The 15,556-nt window shown below is 51.1% G+C and overlaps 1 protein-coding gene across 8 annotated transcripts in view; it reads right to left on the bottom strand.

Moving 5' to 3' along the window:
- Positions 1 to 15,556, bottom strand: part of ZCCHC24 (zinc finger CCHC-type containing 24) — an 81,201-nt gene that overhangs the window by 54,360 nt on the left and 11,285 nt on the right. For all 8 annotated transcript variants that reach the window (XM_057308712.1, XM_044386236.3, XM_044386237.3 and 5 more), the window contains one exon: positions 14,445 to 14,645. In XM_057308712.1, the coding sequence (XP_057164695.1) occupies positions 14,445 to 14,645 (201 nt within the window). The remainder of the gene's footprint in view (positions 1 to 14,444; positions 14,646 to 15,556) is intronic.

Raw genomic sequence — 15,556 nt, 5'->3', positions numbered from 1 at the left:
CTCCCCAGCAAGGGGCAGAGGGGCTCGGACTTCTGGCAGCTTTTACTCCTTGTCATCATCCTCACCACCCTGGAAACACAACCCCCTCTTCCCCATCACCCCGATCTGTGGGATGAGAGACACCAGGTCCCATACAAAGCCTCCCTCCTGGGCCAAAGCCAGGGAAGCACCAGGATGCAAGGGAGCGAGGAAAGCCTTGGGCAAGAGGGGGGCACACGTTCTCCCACGGCCTGATCTTTGCCTGGGTCAGAGCACAGCAGGTGCACCGTGCGTCCTGGTGGACAGAACCGTTCTTGTAGGCCGAGAGGGACAGGGGGAAAGGCTGGGCCCTGGAATGGGGCAGACTTGGCCTGATGCTCACCAGCTGTGAGACAAGTTACTTAACCTCTCCGTGCTGCTTTGTTACAAAACAAAAGAAGGAAGAAAGGAGGTGAGGGGGAGATGAAGAGAGAGAAGAAGGTGAGCCATCGGACTGCAGAAACAGCCCAGGCTAGAGTGAGAATCCCATCAGCCAGTGACAGAGGTGTTTTGTAAGGCAGGCAAGAGGGAGGTGTCATTTCCCCTGGCTCCCCACCCCACCCCATGGGCGTTCCTTCTCTGCCCCTGCTGCCCGATTTCTCTGCAGCCCAATCTTCAACATGGTGGGGAGAGAGCCCAGCTCTTAAAGGCAGGCCAGGTCAGTGGTGCCCAGTCCCCGAACCCAAAGGCTGGGCCGCCTCCTTCCCCAGACAAGACCATGGGGCACAGGAGGACCCAATGCAGGCTCTGTCCCTGGGCGCCACCTCAGACATGGTAGGAAGGGACGCTGCTGCCATCACAGATGTTCCTCCAAGGCCCAGGCACAGAACAAGGCAGGTGCCAGAAGCCCACATACCCTCTAGTCATTCAGGCAACGTTCTGTGGGCTGCACTTGGCTGCCTGATGGCCAGTGGGGCAAATGGCACAACTTGACAGTTTTCAAAACACATCTGGCTGCCTCACCACCCCTGGATCTCACGCAGGTCCTGACACGGGCTCCCCGGCTGACCCCATTTCAGAGGCTTCGGCAGTGTTGGGGCTCAAGGGCAGGACAGGCTTGGCCAGAGTTGAACAGCTACTGAAAAGCAGGCCTGGGACAAGAGCTGCCCGCAAAGCCCATGCGTGCCCCCTCTGCTGGCCAAGCAGACACAGCCCCCGCCTGGGCCAGGCCCCCAGAAAGTAGGACGGAGGGTTGTGTGAGGGTCAGCCCAGGGCTAGGCAGGGCTCAGTGAGACAGGGTAGCGGCCAGGTGGGAGGTTTGGGGGGGGGCGCGCAGGAGGATGCTCGACACGACAGGGGACCTGTGGGCTGGGAGAAGAAGGTGGAGAAACTGAGAGAGAAATATCAGCCAAAGGCATAGCACAGGCAACATCCTGGGGCAGGGGAAAGCTCAGACCTCAAATGGCAAACCCAAGGGCCCTGCCTCCTGAAGCCTCGCTGGGCCCACATTCCAGGCCTGGGGCAGAGCAGAGCCCACAATATGAGGGGCCTGGTCTGTCATCTGGGGACTAGATGGAGAGGCAGTACAGGTGAGAAGCCGTTGAACGCCTGGGTTGGGGTGCTGGTTGTGAAAAGTGGGGTTCAGAGAGGCGAGCCTGTGGGTCTAGGATGGCTGGGGAAGGTGCCTGAGGGAGGGGGGTCCCGCTGGGCTCTGAAAGAGGGTAGGAGGGAAGAGATGAGGGAAGGGCACTGCAGGGTTGGGGGAATGGCACGAGCCAAGGCAGAGGCTGAGAGTCCGGGTGTGCGTGCATACGCGCAGGTGCGCTGTGCACCTGTGTGTGTGGTTAAGCGGCCTGGCGGGGGTGGGGCAGGGAAAAGAAAAGAGGAAGGTTCCATGCCCCTTGCGTCCTGGCCTGCTTCTCATTACCTCACGCCAACCCTGTGAAGGCAGGCTCCTTACAAATGAGGGCCGATAAGGCTCGGGAGGCCCTGCAAGGTACCGTGTAGGGCCGAATGCCGTGCAGTGCCAAGCTCTGTATCAGTGGCTTTGCCCACACATTTCCCACAAACACCCTACAAGGTGGGTGGGCCCATTTTACAGATGCCCGGGTGACGCTGTGCGACTAGCACAAGGCCATACGGCTGGGAAAGGGCAGAAGTGCGGACTGAGCCCAGCTCTGTGAGATCCCACTGCCTTGCCCTCTCTCATCCTCAGTGAGGTTGAGGGGGCTTGGGATGACCCTGTCAGAACCTTCCATGGTTCTGAGCTACTCCCAGAGGAAAACAACCGTGTGAGAGGGGCAGGCCAAGAGCCTGGCACAAAGGAGGCCATGGCTAGGTAAGGAATTAATGAGTGACTGAATGGGGTCCTTCAGGTGTTTGGAGGAAAGCAGTCCCTTTGGGCTTTGAGAACAGGCGAAATCAGAGAAGGCTGCCTGGAGGAAGTGACACTGGGGAGCCATTCAATCCAGGGATGCAACTGCTTGGCTCCAGCCCTCCATCCACTAAGCCATGCAGGTGGTTCAAGGACCAGGGATGGGTCCTGGCTCCCAGTTCTGCCAACCTCCCTGTCCCTCAGGGCCCAGGGGCAGAGGATTGAAAAGGTATGGCTAACCGACACAGCAAGATTGCTGGGGGCTCCGAGGCACCATCTGTGGTCCACTTAAAAGGAGAACTGGCAGCTGAGGATGTGAAACTGGCCTTCTCGGACTCTTTCCTGCCAGGCCCGGGACAGCAGGAAGGATGTACAAGTGGCTGCCCAGGGAGCCCCCACGCCCTGCACCCCACCCCTCCGTCTGCCCCACCCCCCACCCCGCAGCTGCTCCCACTCGTCTGTGCTGGGGCCAGCACTTGGCTGGGCCATCCCTCGGCCTGGGCCAGAGGGGAGCTGACAGCCCACAGGAGGTGCTGGGAATGTTCCAGCCAAGCCCAGCGCCCTCCTCCTGGAGCACCCCCTTGGGCAAAATGGAGCCTCTAAGACCCTACCTTCCTGTCCTTCACACAAACCTGGGTTTGTGTCCTGAGAGCCTGCCCCTGCCCCCATCCCAAGGCTCCTGCCGATCACACAGCCCCTTTATGGTCCCTCCCAGTGGCAGCCCCCTCTGTGGGACCAGGATGGCATGGGAGGACTGGGCCCCCTCTGATAAGCCCACAGCCCGGGAGCACTTTCTCAGACCTCTGGAATGTCTTAAAACAGCCTGAAACAGCCAAGCATAACAGTAATGACGGTCATCACCACAGTCACAACAGCTAACACTTCGTGTGTGTGTGAGGTGCCAGGCTCTCTGTTATGCACGACAGATGCGACAACTCATTTATTCTCACAACATTCCACGATCTTCATCTTACACAGGAGGAAACTGAGGCCCAGGAACAGTCCATTAATATTCCCAAAGACACGCAGCTAGTACATTCCAGGGCCGGGGGTCAAACCCAGGAGGCCTGGCGAAAGGGCCTGTGCTCAGAACTACCACGCCACAAGGACGGAGTCTCAGAAGAGGCTGCCACACTGGCTCTGGGGTCCTTCTCCAGCGTCAGCACCTATGCCAGTCAGGAAGCCCTCCACCGTCCCCCGTCAACACCCACCCCGGCTAACATTCCCCAAACACTTGAGACATTCCAGGTCCTGTGCCAAGCGCCGGAACCTCACAGCCCAAGCCCCTCAGCCGGGCAGCCAGCCCCCGGATCCAGAGGAACCCCTGCAAAACTACATACACACGCAGGCCACCAGCCCCAGGCCAGCCCTTCCTCGCTGGAGTCACATAATGACGCTGTTTGTCTTCCCTCCTTCCCTCCCTCCCTCCCTCCCTTCCTTCCTTCTTCTCCCCTCCTTCTTCCTTCCTCATTCTATTGATCCTTCATAACATGTAGTCCTGGCCTGGTGCTGTGAGAACACCTCAGTTTCCCCACCAGCACACTGATGTCTCTGAACTAATCAAGGGTTCTGAGCCCAAGGTTCTGCAGGGAAAATTCTGCATACCCTCAGTCCCTCTCTGCACCTCCCCTTCCCAGGCTCCAGTCCCTCTGGCCCCAGAGAAAACCCAGGCCTGCAGTGAGGTCAGGGCAGGAATGGGGAGCTGGAAACCCCAGGTAGGGGTCAGACATGGGCTGGTGATCACAGCCCTCCCTGCCTCCTTCAGAGCCCCAGAGGGACCCCAGCCCGCTCTGGCCTGGGGAGCAGTCCAAGGACTGGGGTCCAGGGGCTGCAGAAATCAGGATGGGGAGAAGGGGGCTTGGGCCAGCGTTTGTTCTTCCCTTGACTCTCGCCCCTCACCTGAGCAAGACCCTGAAACTATTTACATGCCACCTCTAAGGTTTCAGCTGTTCTAGGATTGATTCTCTCCCTGCTCTATTTTTCTTCTTCTTTTGCAATCTCCAAGGAACCCGAGCTGCCAGATGGGTGGGGGCGATGATTGTTTTCTGTCTGACATCTGGATTTCATTAGCAGCCCTGGGCATGCTGACTCAGGAACGGCAGCTCCCCTGGGCTCAGGCCCTCCCCGGACCCCTCCCAGTGCCCGGCCCTTCACTGGACACAGGAGGCACAGGTGATGACACCCCTCAGACCTCCCTCAAAGATGTAAGCAGCCCCCTCCCCACCGCCACCAAGAACATCCCGGGACTGACAGAGCCTGAGAGCTTGGGGAATTTCTGCTCCCATCTCAGCGCCTGATGGGCGGCTGTCAGGCTGAGTGTGGCTGGGCCTGACCACCATGAAAGGTGGACAGAGGGCTTAGGGCAAGGACACCAGGTCCTGGATGTCCTGTCCTCATCCACACCCCAGCCTCCTCCATTCAGAGATGCTGAGTGGGCCATCAGGGCAGGGAGTCCTGCACGGACCCCAAATCACAGGTACATTTTGGAGATGAGGAAAGGTGGCCCGGAGTGGTCACCATGCCCCAGAGATGGTACCTTCTTACAGTGTCTGGAATTTGTCCCCTCACCTCCAACCTTTGCTCACCCTTCCTTGCCCAATATCTGGTCTTAACATCCGTCCACATTACTGGACTGGTTTTGTTTGTAGTCTTGCCTCCTCCAGCCCGGCCTCTGACCTGCCCCAAGTGTGAGCTTTCAAAATGCCAATCGGAACATGTCACCTAAACCCTTGGATGGCTTCCCCCTGCCCTCCAGATAAAGTCCAAGTTTGTGCAGCTTGGCACGCAGGCCCTTCACCACCTGCTGTGGCCACACCCCCCTCTCCTCCCCTCAGGCACCCAGCGCGCCAGCCACAGCCAAGCGCTCGCGCTTCCCGGAAAGCATACCCTCATTATTTACACACTTGCTTGGAAGCCTTCCCCACCCCAGTTCTAGACTCCTCCTCTAGGAGACTTCACATGAAGCCCCAAGCCGAGCCGGTCCTTCACTGCCAACCTCAACCAGAGCCCTGGTCACCCTGAACAGCCTGCAGTCTTTCTGTCTATCCCACTGAAGACAGGGATGGGGCCTTACTGAACATTGTCCCGGCACACAGTAGGAGCTCAGAGAGGGCTGGGCGACTGTAGCATGTCCTGGGCCCAGCTCTGTCCTGGACAGATTATGGGTCGTGGGCACAGAGGTGGCACCGAGCCAAGGCCCCACCACAAACCCCCGCACCCATGCAGGCTCGGGTGCAGCTGGCTCAGAGCCAAATGCTGCCACGCAGAGCTTCACAGCCCTACACGCTTCACAGCCCTACACGCTTCACAGCCCTACACGCGCAGAAGCCAACATGAGAGGCCCAGGTAAGCCTGCTGGTGGGCCCCGCAGACAGCAACCATGCCTCTCTCAGAGCCAGCTGGGCTTCTTGCTGCCACCAGAGCTGGCAGCCCCGACCCAGCCCGGCCTTCTTGACTACACTGGGGGCTGCAGACACCCTGGGGCTGGACCAGTGTTGCAATCTTCCAGACACAACTTGGCCAGACCAGGTCTGTTATGGCCTCTCTCACATCGTCCTTGTCCCTCTTCATTCCCAGTAACCCATCCTTTTAAAGAACCCTGACTTTATGAAAACTAGGAATACACACTATGTGAACTAACTTGAATTTAACTAAAATCTAAAAAAATTAAAAATAAATTAAAAAAATAAAGAACCCTGACCTTCTGAGAATGACAACGGAGATCCAAGTCTGGGGTGCTAAAGCAGGTCATAGAACTTCATTTAAAAAACGTGGGTTCTGGGAGCACCTGGGTGGCTCAGTCAGTGGAGTGTCTGACTCTTGATTTCGGCATAGGTCTTAATCTGAGGGTCGTGAGATTGAGTCCGATCCCCCTCACACTGCCCCCAGGACCTATGAGAAGCCCCATCAGTCCAATGGCTGAACCCTGGACATCTCTCTCCACCCTTAAGATTGGGAAAGAATCATTTAACAGAGTACAAGTCTCCTGTACATTCTGTAGTATGTCCTGGGCCCAGCTCTGTCCTGGACAGATTATGGGTCATGGGCACAGAAGTGGCACTGAGCCAAGCCCCCACCACAAACCCCCATACCCACGCAGGCTCAAGCGCAGCTGGCTCAGAGCCAAATGCTGCCACTCGGGGCTTCACAGCCGTACACGCTGGGGCACAAAAGCCAACATGAGAGGCACAGGTAAGCCTGCAGGTGGGTCCCGCAGGTGGCAACCATGCCTCTCTCAGAGCCACCTGGAATTTTTGCTGCCACCAGAGCTGGCAGCCCCAACCCAGCCCGGCCTTCCTGACTACACTGGGGGCCACAGAGTATCTCCTGGTTCCTGTGCGCCACGACCCAGGCTGTTGACAGTGAATGCCTAGGGTTCCGCACATTCTACCCCCAGTTGGACCATTTAAGATTTTAAAAGCACTCAGACCACTCAAAATCACCCCACAAAAGGAGAGGCGAAAAAGGAGCAGAAAAAATGTTTGAAGAAATTATGGCTGAAAACTTCCCAAATCCAACAAAAACCTTCATCAACACATCTAAGCAGCTCAACAGAGTCCAAGTAGGATAAACACAAAGAGATCCACAAATAGACACATTGTAGTAAAACTGCTGAATGCTAAAACAAGGAGAAAATGTTGAAAGCAGCAAGAAAAAAATGACACATCATTTATAGTGGAATTCCAACAATATTAACAACTGATTTCTCATCAGAAATGATGGCGGCCAGAAGGCAGTGGGGTAACATTCAGTGTGCTCAAAGGAGGGGAAAAAAACCTGTCAGCCAAGAATTCTATACCCTACAAAGCTATCTTTAAGAAATGAAAGCGAGATAAACACTTTCCCAGATAAACAAAAACACAGGATTTCATTGCTGGCACACCAACCTTTCAAGAAATACTAAAGGAAGTTCTTCAGGCTGAAAGCACGTGACCCCAGATGTAATGCAAATACACATGAAGAAACAAGGAGTTCCAATGAGGGGGTTATGTAATTATAAAAGTCAGCACAAATCAATTTTTCTTTTCCTTTCTCCTTAGCTTCTTTCCTTTCTTCCTAGCGGATTTAAAAAGCAAATGTATAAAACAACAAACGTACATAACTGTACTATCTGTCCTATAACATTTGGAAATATAATATATTTGCCAATAAGAGCACAGAGGAGGCAGGTGGAAACAAATCTGTCTTGGGCTAAGGAAATGACTCCAGGTGGAAACTCGAGTCCACAGGAACAAATGAAGAGAGCTACAAGCTGGAGATAAAACAAAAGGCCTAAAATGTCAAAAGCTATGCACACAGAACTGCTCTCTTTTCTTGTTCTACCTTGTCTAAGACACATAAAATTACATAAAGTAATGATTTTAACAAGTATTGTTGAATTGGCAACATACAAAGACGTAATACTAGTATAACAATAACGCCACAAAAATCAGGAAAAGAAAATAGAGCTATAGAGTCGCATTTCTAGATCTCACTGGAATTAGTGAGTATAAGTTAGTATAAATCTGAAGAAGATTTTAGATGTTGTGGTATGTAAAATAAGCCCCAGGGCACCTACTAAGGAAGTAGCTTAAAAAAGTGCAAAAAATCATTAAAGAAATCAAAATGTCACATTAGAAAAGTATCACTTAATGCAAAAGAAAGCAGTACAGGAGGAACAGAGGAACAAAAAAGACATGAGTAATTCAGAAAACAAAAAGTAAAACAGCAGACCTCCTTCCAACTATATCAATACTTGCATATATCACAAGAGCATTAATCACAGCATTATCGATAACAGGAATGGACCAAACAATCCAAGTGAATAAAAAGTGAATTGGGATCCAACTACATGCTGTCTACAGGAGGCACAATTCAGATCTAGAGATACGAACAGATTGAAAGTAGAATGAGGCACAGAGATCTATCATGTACACAGTAACCGTAAGGAAGCTGGCTCTACTTGTATCCGACAAATTAGACTTTATTTTTTTTTTTTTAAGAATTTATTTATTTATTTGACAGAGAGAGAGACAGCCAGCGAGAGAGGGAACACAGCAGGGGGAGTGGGAGAGGAAGAAGCAGGCTCCTAGCGGAGGAGCCTGATGTGGGGCTCGATCCCATAACGCCGGGATCACGCCCTGAGCCAAAGGCAGACGCTTAACCGCTGTGCCACCCAGGCGCCCCACCGACAAATTACACTTTAAAACAAAAAGTGTTACTAGAGATAGATAGGGACCCTTCAGAACAATAAAAAGGATCAATTCGTCAGAAAATACAACAAATATAAACGTAGAGGTAGCTAACAACAGAGCACCAAAATACATGCAGAATTGAAGAAAAAATAGTTAATTGAACAATAATAGAGATTTCAACACTCCTACACTTACAGTAATGGTTACGAGAATGAGGCAGAACATCAGCAAGGGGACAGAAGACACCAACAATACTGTAAACCAACTAGACCTAATAGACACCTACAGAACACCCCAACCACCGACAGCAGAATTCATTCTTCTCAAGTGCCCATGAACCATTCTCAAGGACAGTCCACATGCTATGAAACCAACCACAACAAATTTAGAAGCACCAAAATAATATAAAGTATGTTCTCTGACCACAATGGAATTAAAGGAGAAATCATTTTTAAAACACATTTGGGAAACTTGCAAATATGTGGATATTAAACAACACACTTCTACATAACCCATGGGTCACAGAAGAAGTCGCAGGGAAAATGAGAAAATACTCTGTGATGAATGAAAAGGAAGGTACAACACACAGAATTATGGGATGCAGCTCAGAGGAAAATTTATATCTGTGAGTATCTACATTAAACACGGAAGAAAGATGTAAAATCAGTAAGCTAACTTTCCATCTCAAGAAACTAGACAAAGAAGAGCAAACAACCTAAAACGAGCTGAAGGAAGGAAATAATAAAGATTAGGATGAAGAATTGAAAGTGAAGACTCAAAGAGCTATCTGCACACCCATGTTCATAGCAGCATTATTCATAGTAGCCAAAAGGTGGAAGCAATCCAGTTGTCCATTAATGGATAATTAGATAAACAAAATGTGGTCTACACACACACACACACACACACACACACACACACACAGGAATATTATTTGGCCTTAAAAAAGAAAGAACTTTTGAAAACTTGTTACAACGTGAATGAACCTTGAGGACTTTATGCTAAGTGAAATAAGCCAATCACAAAATGACAAATATTGTGTGATTCCACTTATATGAGGTCCTTAGAGTAGTGAAATTCACAGCAACAGAAAGTAGAATGGTAGTTGCCAGGGGTTGGGGGAGGGAAAATGAGGGTTTATTGCTTAATGGGTACAAAGTTTCACACACAGAGATAGAGAGAGAGAGACAGAGTTCCACGGATGGATGGTGGTGATGGTTGCCCAACAATGTGAATGTACAGTTGACCCTTGAACCATGTGGGGGTTGAGGTGCCAACCCCTGGAGCAGTCAAAAATCTATGTATAACTCTTGACTCCCCAAAACTCAACTACTAATAGCCCTACCAATAACATAGTCAAGTAACCCATATTTTGCATGTTACATGTATTCTATACTGTATATAATAAGGTTTGCTAGAGAAAGGAGAATTTTATTAAGAAAATCATAAAGAAGAGAAAATGGTTATTGTACTGTATTGTATTTACAAAAAAAAAATCCATGTATGCGTTCAAACTGATGTGGTTCAAGGGTTAACTGTCCTTAGTACCACTGAATTGTACATGTAAGAATAATTAAGATGGTAAATTTCATGTTGTAAAAATTTTACCACAATTTTTTGAAAGATCTGAGTGAAAAGTAATGTAATAGAGAACAGAAAAACAATACAGGAAGTCAACTAAACCAAAAGTTGTTTCTTTTTTTTTTTTTTTTTTAAAGATTTTATTTATTTATTTGACAGAGATAGAGACAGCCAGCGAGAGAGGGAACACAAGCAGGGGGAGTGGGAGAGGAAGAAGCAGGCTCATAGCAGAAGAGCCTGATGTGGGGCTCGATCCCATAACGCCAGGATCACGCCCTGAGCCGAAGGCAGACGCTTTAACCGCTGTGCCACCCAGGCGCCCCAAAAGTTGTTTCTTTGAAAAGATCAACAAAATTGACAAACTTTTAGCTAGAGTGACCAAGAAAAAAAAAAAGAGAGAAGACTCAAATTATAAGAATCAGAAAGAAAGAGGGGGACATTATAACTGACCTTACGGAAATGAAAATGATTATAAGAGAATTTTTTTTTCCAAGATTTTATTTATTTATTTGACAGAGAGAGAGACAGCCAGCGAGAGAGGGAACACAAGCAGGGGGAGTGGGAGAGGAAGAAGCAGGCTCCCAGCGGAGGAGCCTGATGCAGGGCTCGATCCCAGAACGCTGGGACCACGCCCTGAGCCGAAGGCAGACGAATAACGACTGAGCCACCCAGGCGCCCCGATTATAAGAGAACATTATGAACAACTGTATGCCAATAAATTTGATAACTTAAACAAATTCTGCAAAATACACAAACTACAGAAGCTGACTCAAGAAGAAATAGAAAATCTGAATAGACCTATAACACAAAAAGAGATTAAATGTGTAATTTAAAAAATCTACCCACAAAAGAAAGCCCAAGCTCAGATGGCTTCACGGGTGAATTCTACCAAACAAACATTTAAAGAAGAATTATTTTTTAAAAGATTTTATTTATTTATTTATTTATTTATTTATTTATTTATTTTATTTGAGAGAGAAAGAGAGAGCATGAGGGGGGCAGAGGGAGAAGCAGACTCCCCGCTCACAAGGAGCTCGATGTGAGACTGGATCCCAGGACCCTGGGATCATGACCTGAGTCAAAGGCAGACGCTTAACCAACTGAGCCACCCAGGCGTCCCTAAAGAAGAATTAATATTAATTCTTCACAAACTCTTCCAGAAAACAGAACAGGATAGAACACTTCCCAAATCATGGAACTGATAAATGCTACTATGTGGATGAACCCTGAAAGCAATACGCTAAGTGAAAGAATCCAGTGACAAAAGACCATATATTACATGAGTCTATCTAGATGAGATGTCCAGAATAGGCAGATCTATAGAGATAGAAAGTAGATTATGGGTTACTAGGAGTTGGGGAACCGGGGGGTGGTGATACCTAGAGTATGAGGTTCCCTCCGAGGTGATGACAGTGTTCTACAGTTGGGGCTCCTGGCTGGCTCAGTCGGTAGAGCATGCAACTCTCGATCTCAGGGTTGTGAGTTCAAGCCCCACACTGGCTGTAGAGATTACTTCAATCAATAAAATCTTTTTAAAAAATGTTCTGTAATTGATTGTGGTAACGGCTGAGCAGCTCTGTGAATATACTGAAAATCACTGACTCGTACACTTTAAATGTGTCAATTACCTGGTATGTGAATTATATCTCCCTAAAGGTGTTACCAAAACAAGCATTCCCACTCCACTTTCAAATATTATATATGCTGAGCTCATAATATGTCATTTGAAATAGAGGTTTCCATGGCTTGTCTGCCCATTCCTTCATTCCAGAAGACTTATACTGAGCACCTGCTGTGTGTGGTATCTTGGGCCAGCATGGGGGTACAGAGATGACTCCATGCCCGTGGAACTTGTGGTCAGGTGAGGGGTGGGGAGCATCTAATTATGTTCCAGCCTGCGAAAATACCTTGTGCCTTGCCAAATAGGCACACTCTCCATTGTTACCCAAGGGAGAAAGAAATAATGCTAGCCAACATTTATTACTGTATGCCAGACACTGTGCTAAGCATTTTCCATGCATTACTTCCTTGAATCCTCCCGTTACGATGTGTTAGTGTTCTCATTAGGTTTGTTTTATAGATGATGAAACTCTCATGAAAGGTGGAAGGAGGTTGTTGGGCCTGCAGGAGTCTCTGATAGAATCAGGTTTGAGGTGGAGCTGGAAGAGGGCCTCTACCAGCTCAAGAGGGAAACTGAGGCCCCACAGGCCATGGGCGTCTCAGCCTGGATGGGTATGGACGCTCAAGAAAGCAAAGAGCACTGAGGTCCCAAGACTGGGATGTTCTCATAGGCATTCTGCCCTGTCCCCAGCACTTCAGCTCTCTGAGACTCTGTTTCTTCACCTGTAAAATGGGGCCAGTACTCCTTCTGCAGAAGAGTTAAGAGCCCAGCACGAGTGAACATGCTACGTAATCCATATAAAGGAATATAAAGGAAGAACCAGGATTTGTATGGTGCTGGAAATCGAGAGGCACTGACATGAGGGACCCTCTGCCCCCACATTTAGGAGAGCTCTGGCCCCTCTGGAGAGAGCACCGGGCATGCACACACACTCACACACACACCCTCACCTCTGCCTTGTCACCCCTTGCCTTTGGATACTGGTCACCCTTCTTCCAGCAACCTGCCAAGCCCACTCAAGCCCTTCTTCTCCTGGAAGCTTTCCCAGGTTGCCAGCTCAGCACGGGTACACCTCCTCGGAGCCCCCAAGATCCCCTGCTGGTGTCTGAATATCACCTGCCGGCCAGGGTTAAAATTCCAGCTCCTCCTCAGACTGGCTCGATGATACCATGTGAGTGGTTAACTCACACAGAGCATCACATAGCAAGAGGCTAATGAGAGACTTGACACATTGGGTAATTGAGAGCACATGCTGTAGGCAGGAGATGATAGGGGAAGTTTCCAAGGTACGGGAAGTGACTGAGAGTCCCCTCGCAGGGGTCAGCTGGGGAAGGTACAAGGGGCTGCTGCCTGGGTGGGCCAGGGTCACATCCTTGAGGACCAACCAGATCCTTTCCTGCCTGTTTGCGCCTCATCCCATTCGGGGAACCCCTGGGAGGGGTAGGGGCCTTAGCCCACGCTGAGATCTCCACATGCCAAAGGCCCCTGGCTTACTGCGTATACTGAGGGCAGACAGGGCCCACTGGAGGGTGGGGTTTGGAGCACAGCCATCAGTGGGCCAGCTCCCATACGCAGGGTCAGGGGCGGGCTTCTCTTGGCCAAGGGTGGGGGGAGGCTGAGGTCACTGGTATACACAAATCCCTAGGACTTTTACTAAAATGCAGTGACGGGTTGGGCCTAAGAGTCTGCATTTCTAACAAGCTCTCAGGCCATCCCAACATAGCTGTGCCCCGCCATACTTTCTGCAGCAAGGACCTAAAGCATGGCACAGCTCTTTCTGAGCAGAGCAATGAGCAACAAGCACATGTCGGCCTCCCATTGGTCCAGAGGCACCCAGCCCCACCCAACCACACCCTGGGCCTCCACCATCTGGAGGGTAAGACTACATGGATTTTCTGAGTTTCCAGGATCCATTTCCATTACATATGTAAAATAAAAGTAAAAATACACTTTATAAAAACATTAGAAAATATGAAAAAATAACAGGAAAAAGAACCACGGATCATCTTGTACTGTATTTAAAACGACCTTAACCTCTCTCCCCAGGATGCCAAAGCCATGTCTGTCAGTCAGGGGTCACTCCATGAGGGGGATCTGCCCCCAGAAGCCCCACGCTGTCACAGCGAAGCACTGGGTGGGAGACGGGGCTGTTCCCCACACTCTCCATCTCCTGGTCCCTTTCCCACCCCAAGAGAGATGCCCGGCTTGCGTTGCCTGAGGCCTTCACCCAGACCTACCCTGGGGGCACCAAGTCGGGGCAAGGCCCTCTCCCCTCCCCCTCACAGGCAGGAGACTGAGGAAGCACACTGCTGCAGAGGAGGGAGAGGTGGGGTCTGGGGGAGGGGGTGCACATCTGGATTCCTGGCCCAGAGCCCGCATTCCTTCCCTGTGAGTGTGAGGAGATGGGGTCTCTCTCGGGAGAGCTGCGAGGAGGCTGCTGGCCCCCGTCCTGCCCCACTGTAACAGGACCCACCCTGGCAGGAAGACTGGTGGAGACGTGAAGACCCAGAACCTCATTTTGGGGCCCCTCACCCCAATTGCTCACTAGCCAGGGCAGGCCCAGGCTGGGGCTCTGTCCCATCCACACCAGCCAGCCTGCCTCAGAAATACCAGAGGGGAGAAGAAGGTGGAGACCAGAGAGCCACACAGCCACTTGTTAGTGGAAGGGGCCCTGGGGCGGGGAGTTGGGGGGGGGGCTGTTCTGCCTGTTCTACCCAGGGAAGCGGGGCCACCTTACCTGGGGGCAGTCCTTGATGTAGTGTCCTTTGTTGAAGCACAGGTGGCACAGGTAGTTGGGCGGGGGCCTCTTGCTGGGCTTGCGGGTCTCAGAGGTGAGTGTCAGGTCTGAGAAGTGCTCAGTGAGGGAGCTGAGGCCATCGGCGATGTTGTTGAGGGAGCCGTAGGGCGAGGCGCTCTTGTATACGCCGCTGCTCAGTGCCTGTGGGGGGACAGAGGCTGTGAGGGCTCCCCAGGCCTGGGCAAGCTCGTGTGCAGCTGCGGCCTCCGTATGGGCACGCACACGCACACCTGTGAATTCACACTGCCTCTTTCGCTGCCCGGGGGCTCCGGCCTCCTGGAACTTGAGTTCATATCCTAACTCTAGCTGCACGTCCATGGGCAAGTCAGGGAACCACTCTGGGCCCCAGTGGCCCCGTCTGGAAAACAGGAGTAATGATGGCCACCTCCTAGGAGTCCTATGAGGCTAAAGTGAGGTCACTTTATTTCCCACCAGGCACTTAGGAACCACTCAGGAAGCCGTGAGGAGGAGGAGGAAGAACATGGGCTCTTTACACACCGCCAGGAGGTAAGAAGGCGTAGCAGAAAGCAACTTGTTAGATCTGGGGCTCTGCCTTTTACTCGTGTGTGACTTTAAACAAGTCACTTATCTCTGAGCTGACTCAGTTTCCCCATCTTAAAAGAAAGAGGAGCATCAGCTTATAGGATTGTTTCCATTGTACAGAAGAGAAGACTGAGGTTCAGCACTCTGTCTGGTCTCCTGTGGCACAAGGCCTGTGTAGATGGTGTCCCCAGGAGCCCCGAGGCTGGCCCAGGCCCGCCCTCTGGGAGCCCGGGAGGAAGTGGCCCACCTCTCCCACCTCTCCCACCTCCAGTTGACAGGAACCAGATGTCTTGCCTGGCTTCAAAGCAGACGCTGCCAGGCCCCCTCCCGGTGTATACAGCCTCTATTTATAGGAGTCACGGGCTCTGGGCAGCCAGGCACACTGGAATTTAGCAAAGGTGGGGCCTGTGGTGAGGCTGGCAGGGAGCAGCCGTGGTCCCCTTTTCCTGGGGCAAGGCTGAGGCTGTAAAGAAGCAGCTCCTCCAGGAGGGTCAATGACAAACCTGAGC

Source organism: Ursus arctos, unplaced genomic scaffold (genome assembly GCF_023065955.2).
Source record: "Ursus arctos isolate Adak ecotype North America unplaced genomic scaffold, UrsArc2.0 scaffold_7, whole genome shotgun sequence".
Lineage (NCBI taxonomy): Eukaryota > Metazoa > Chordata > Mammalia > Carnivora > Ursidae > Ursus > Ursus arctos.
The sequence above is the reverse complement of the archived record's forward strand: the minus strand, read 5'-3'. Positions and strand labels throughout refer to the sequence as shown.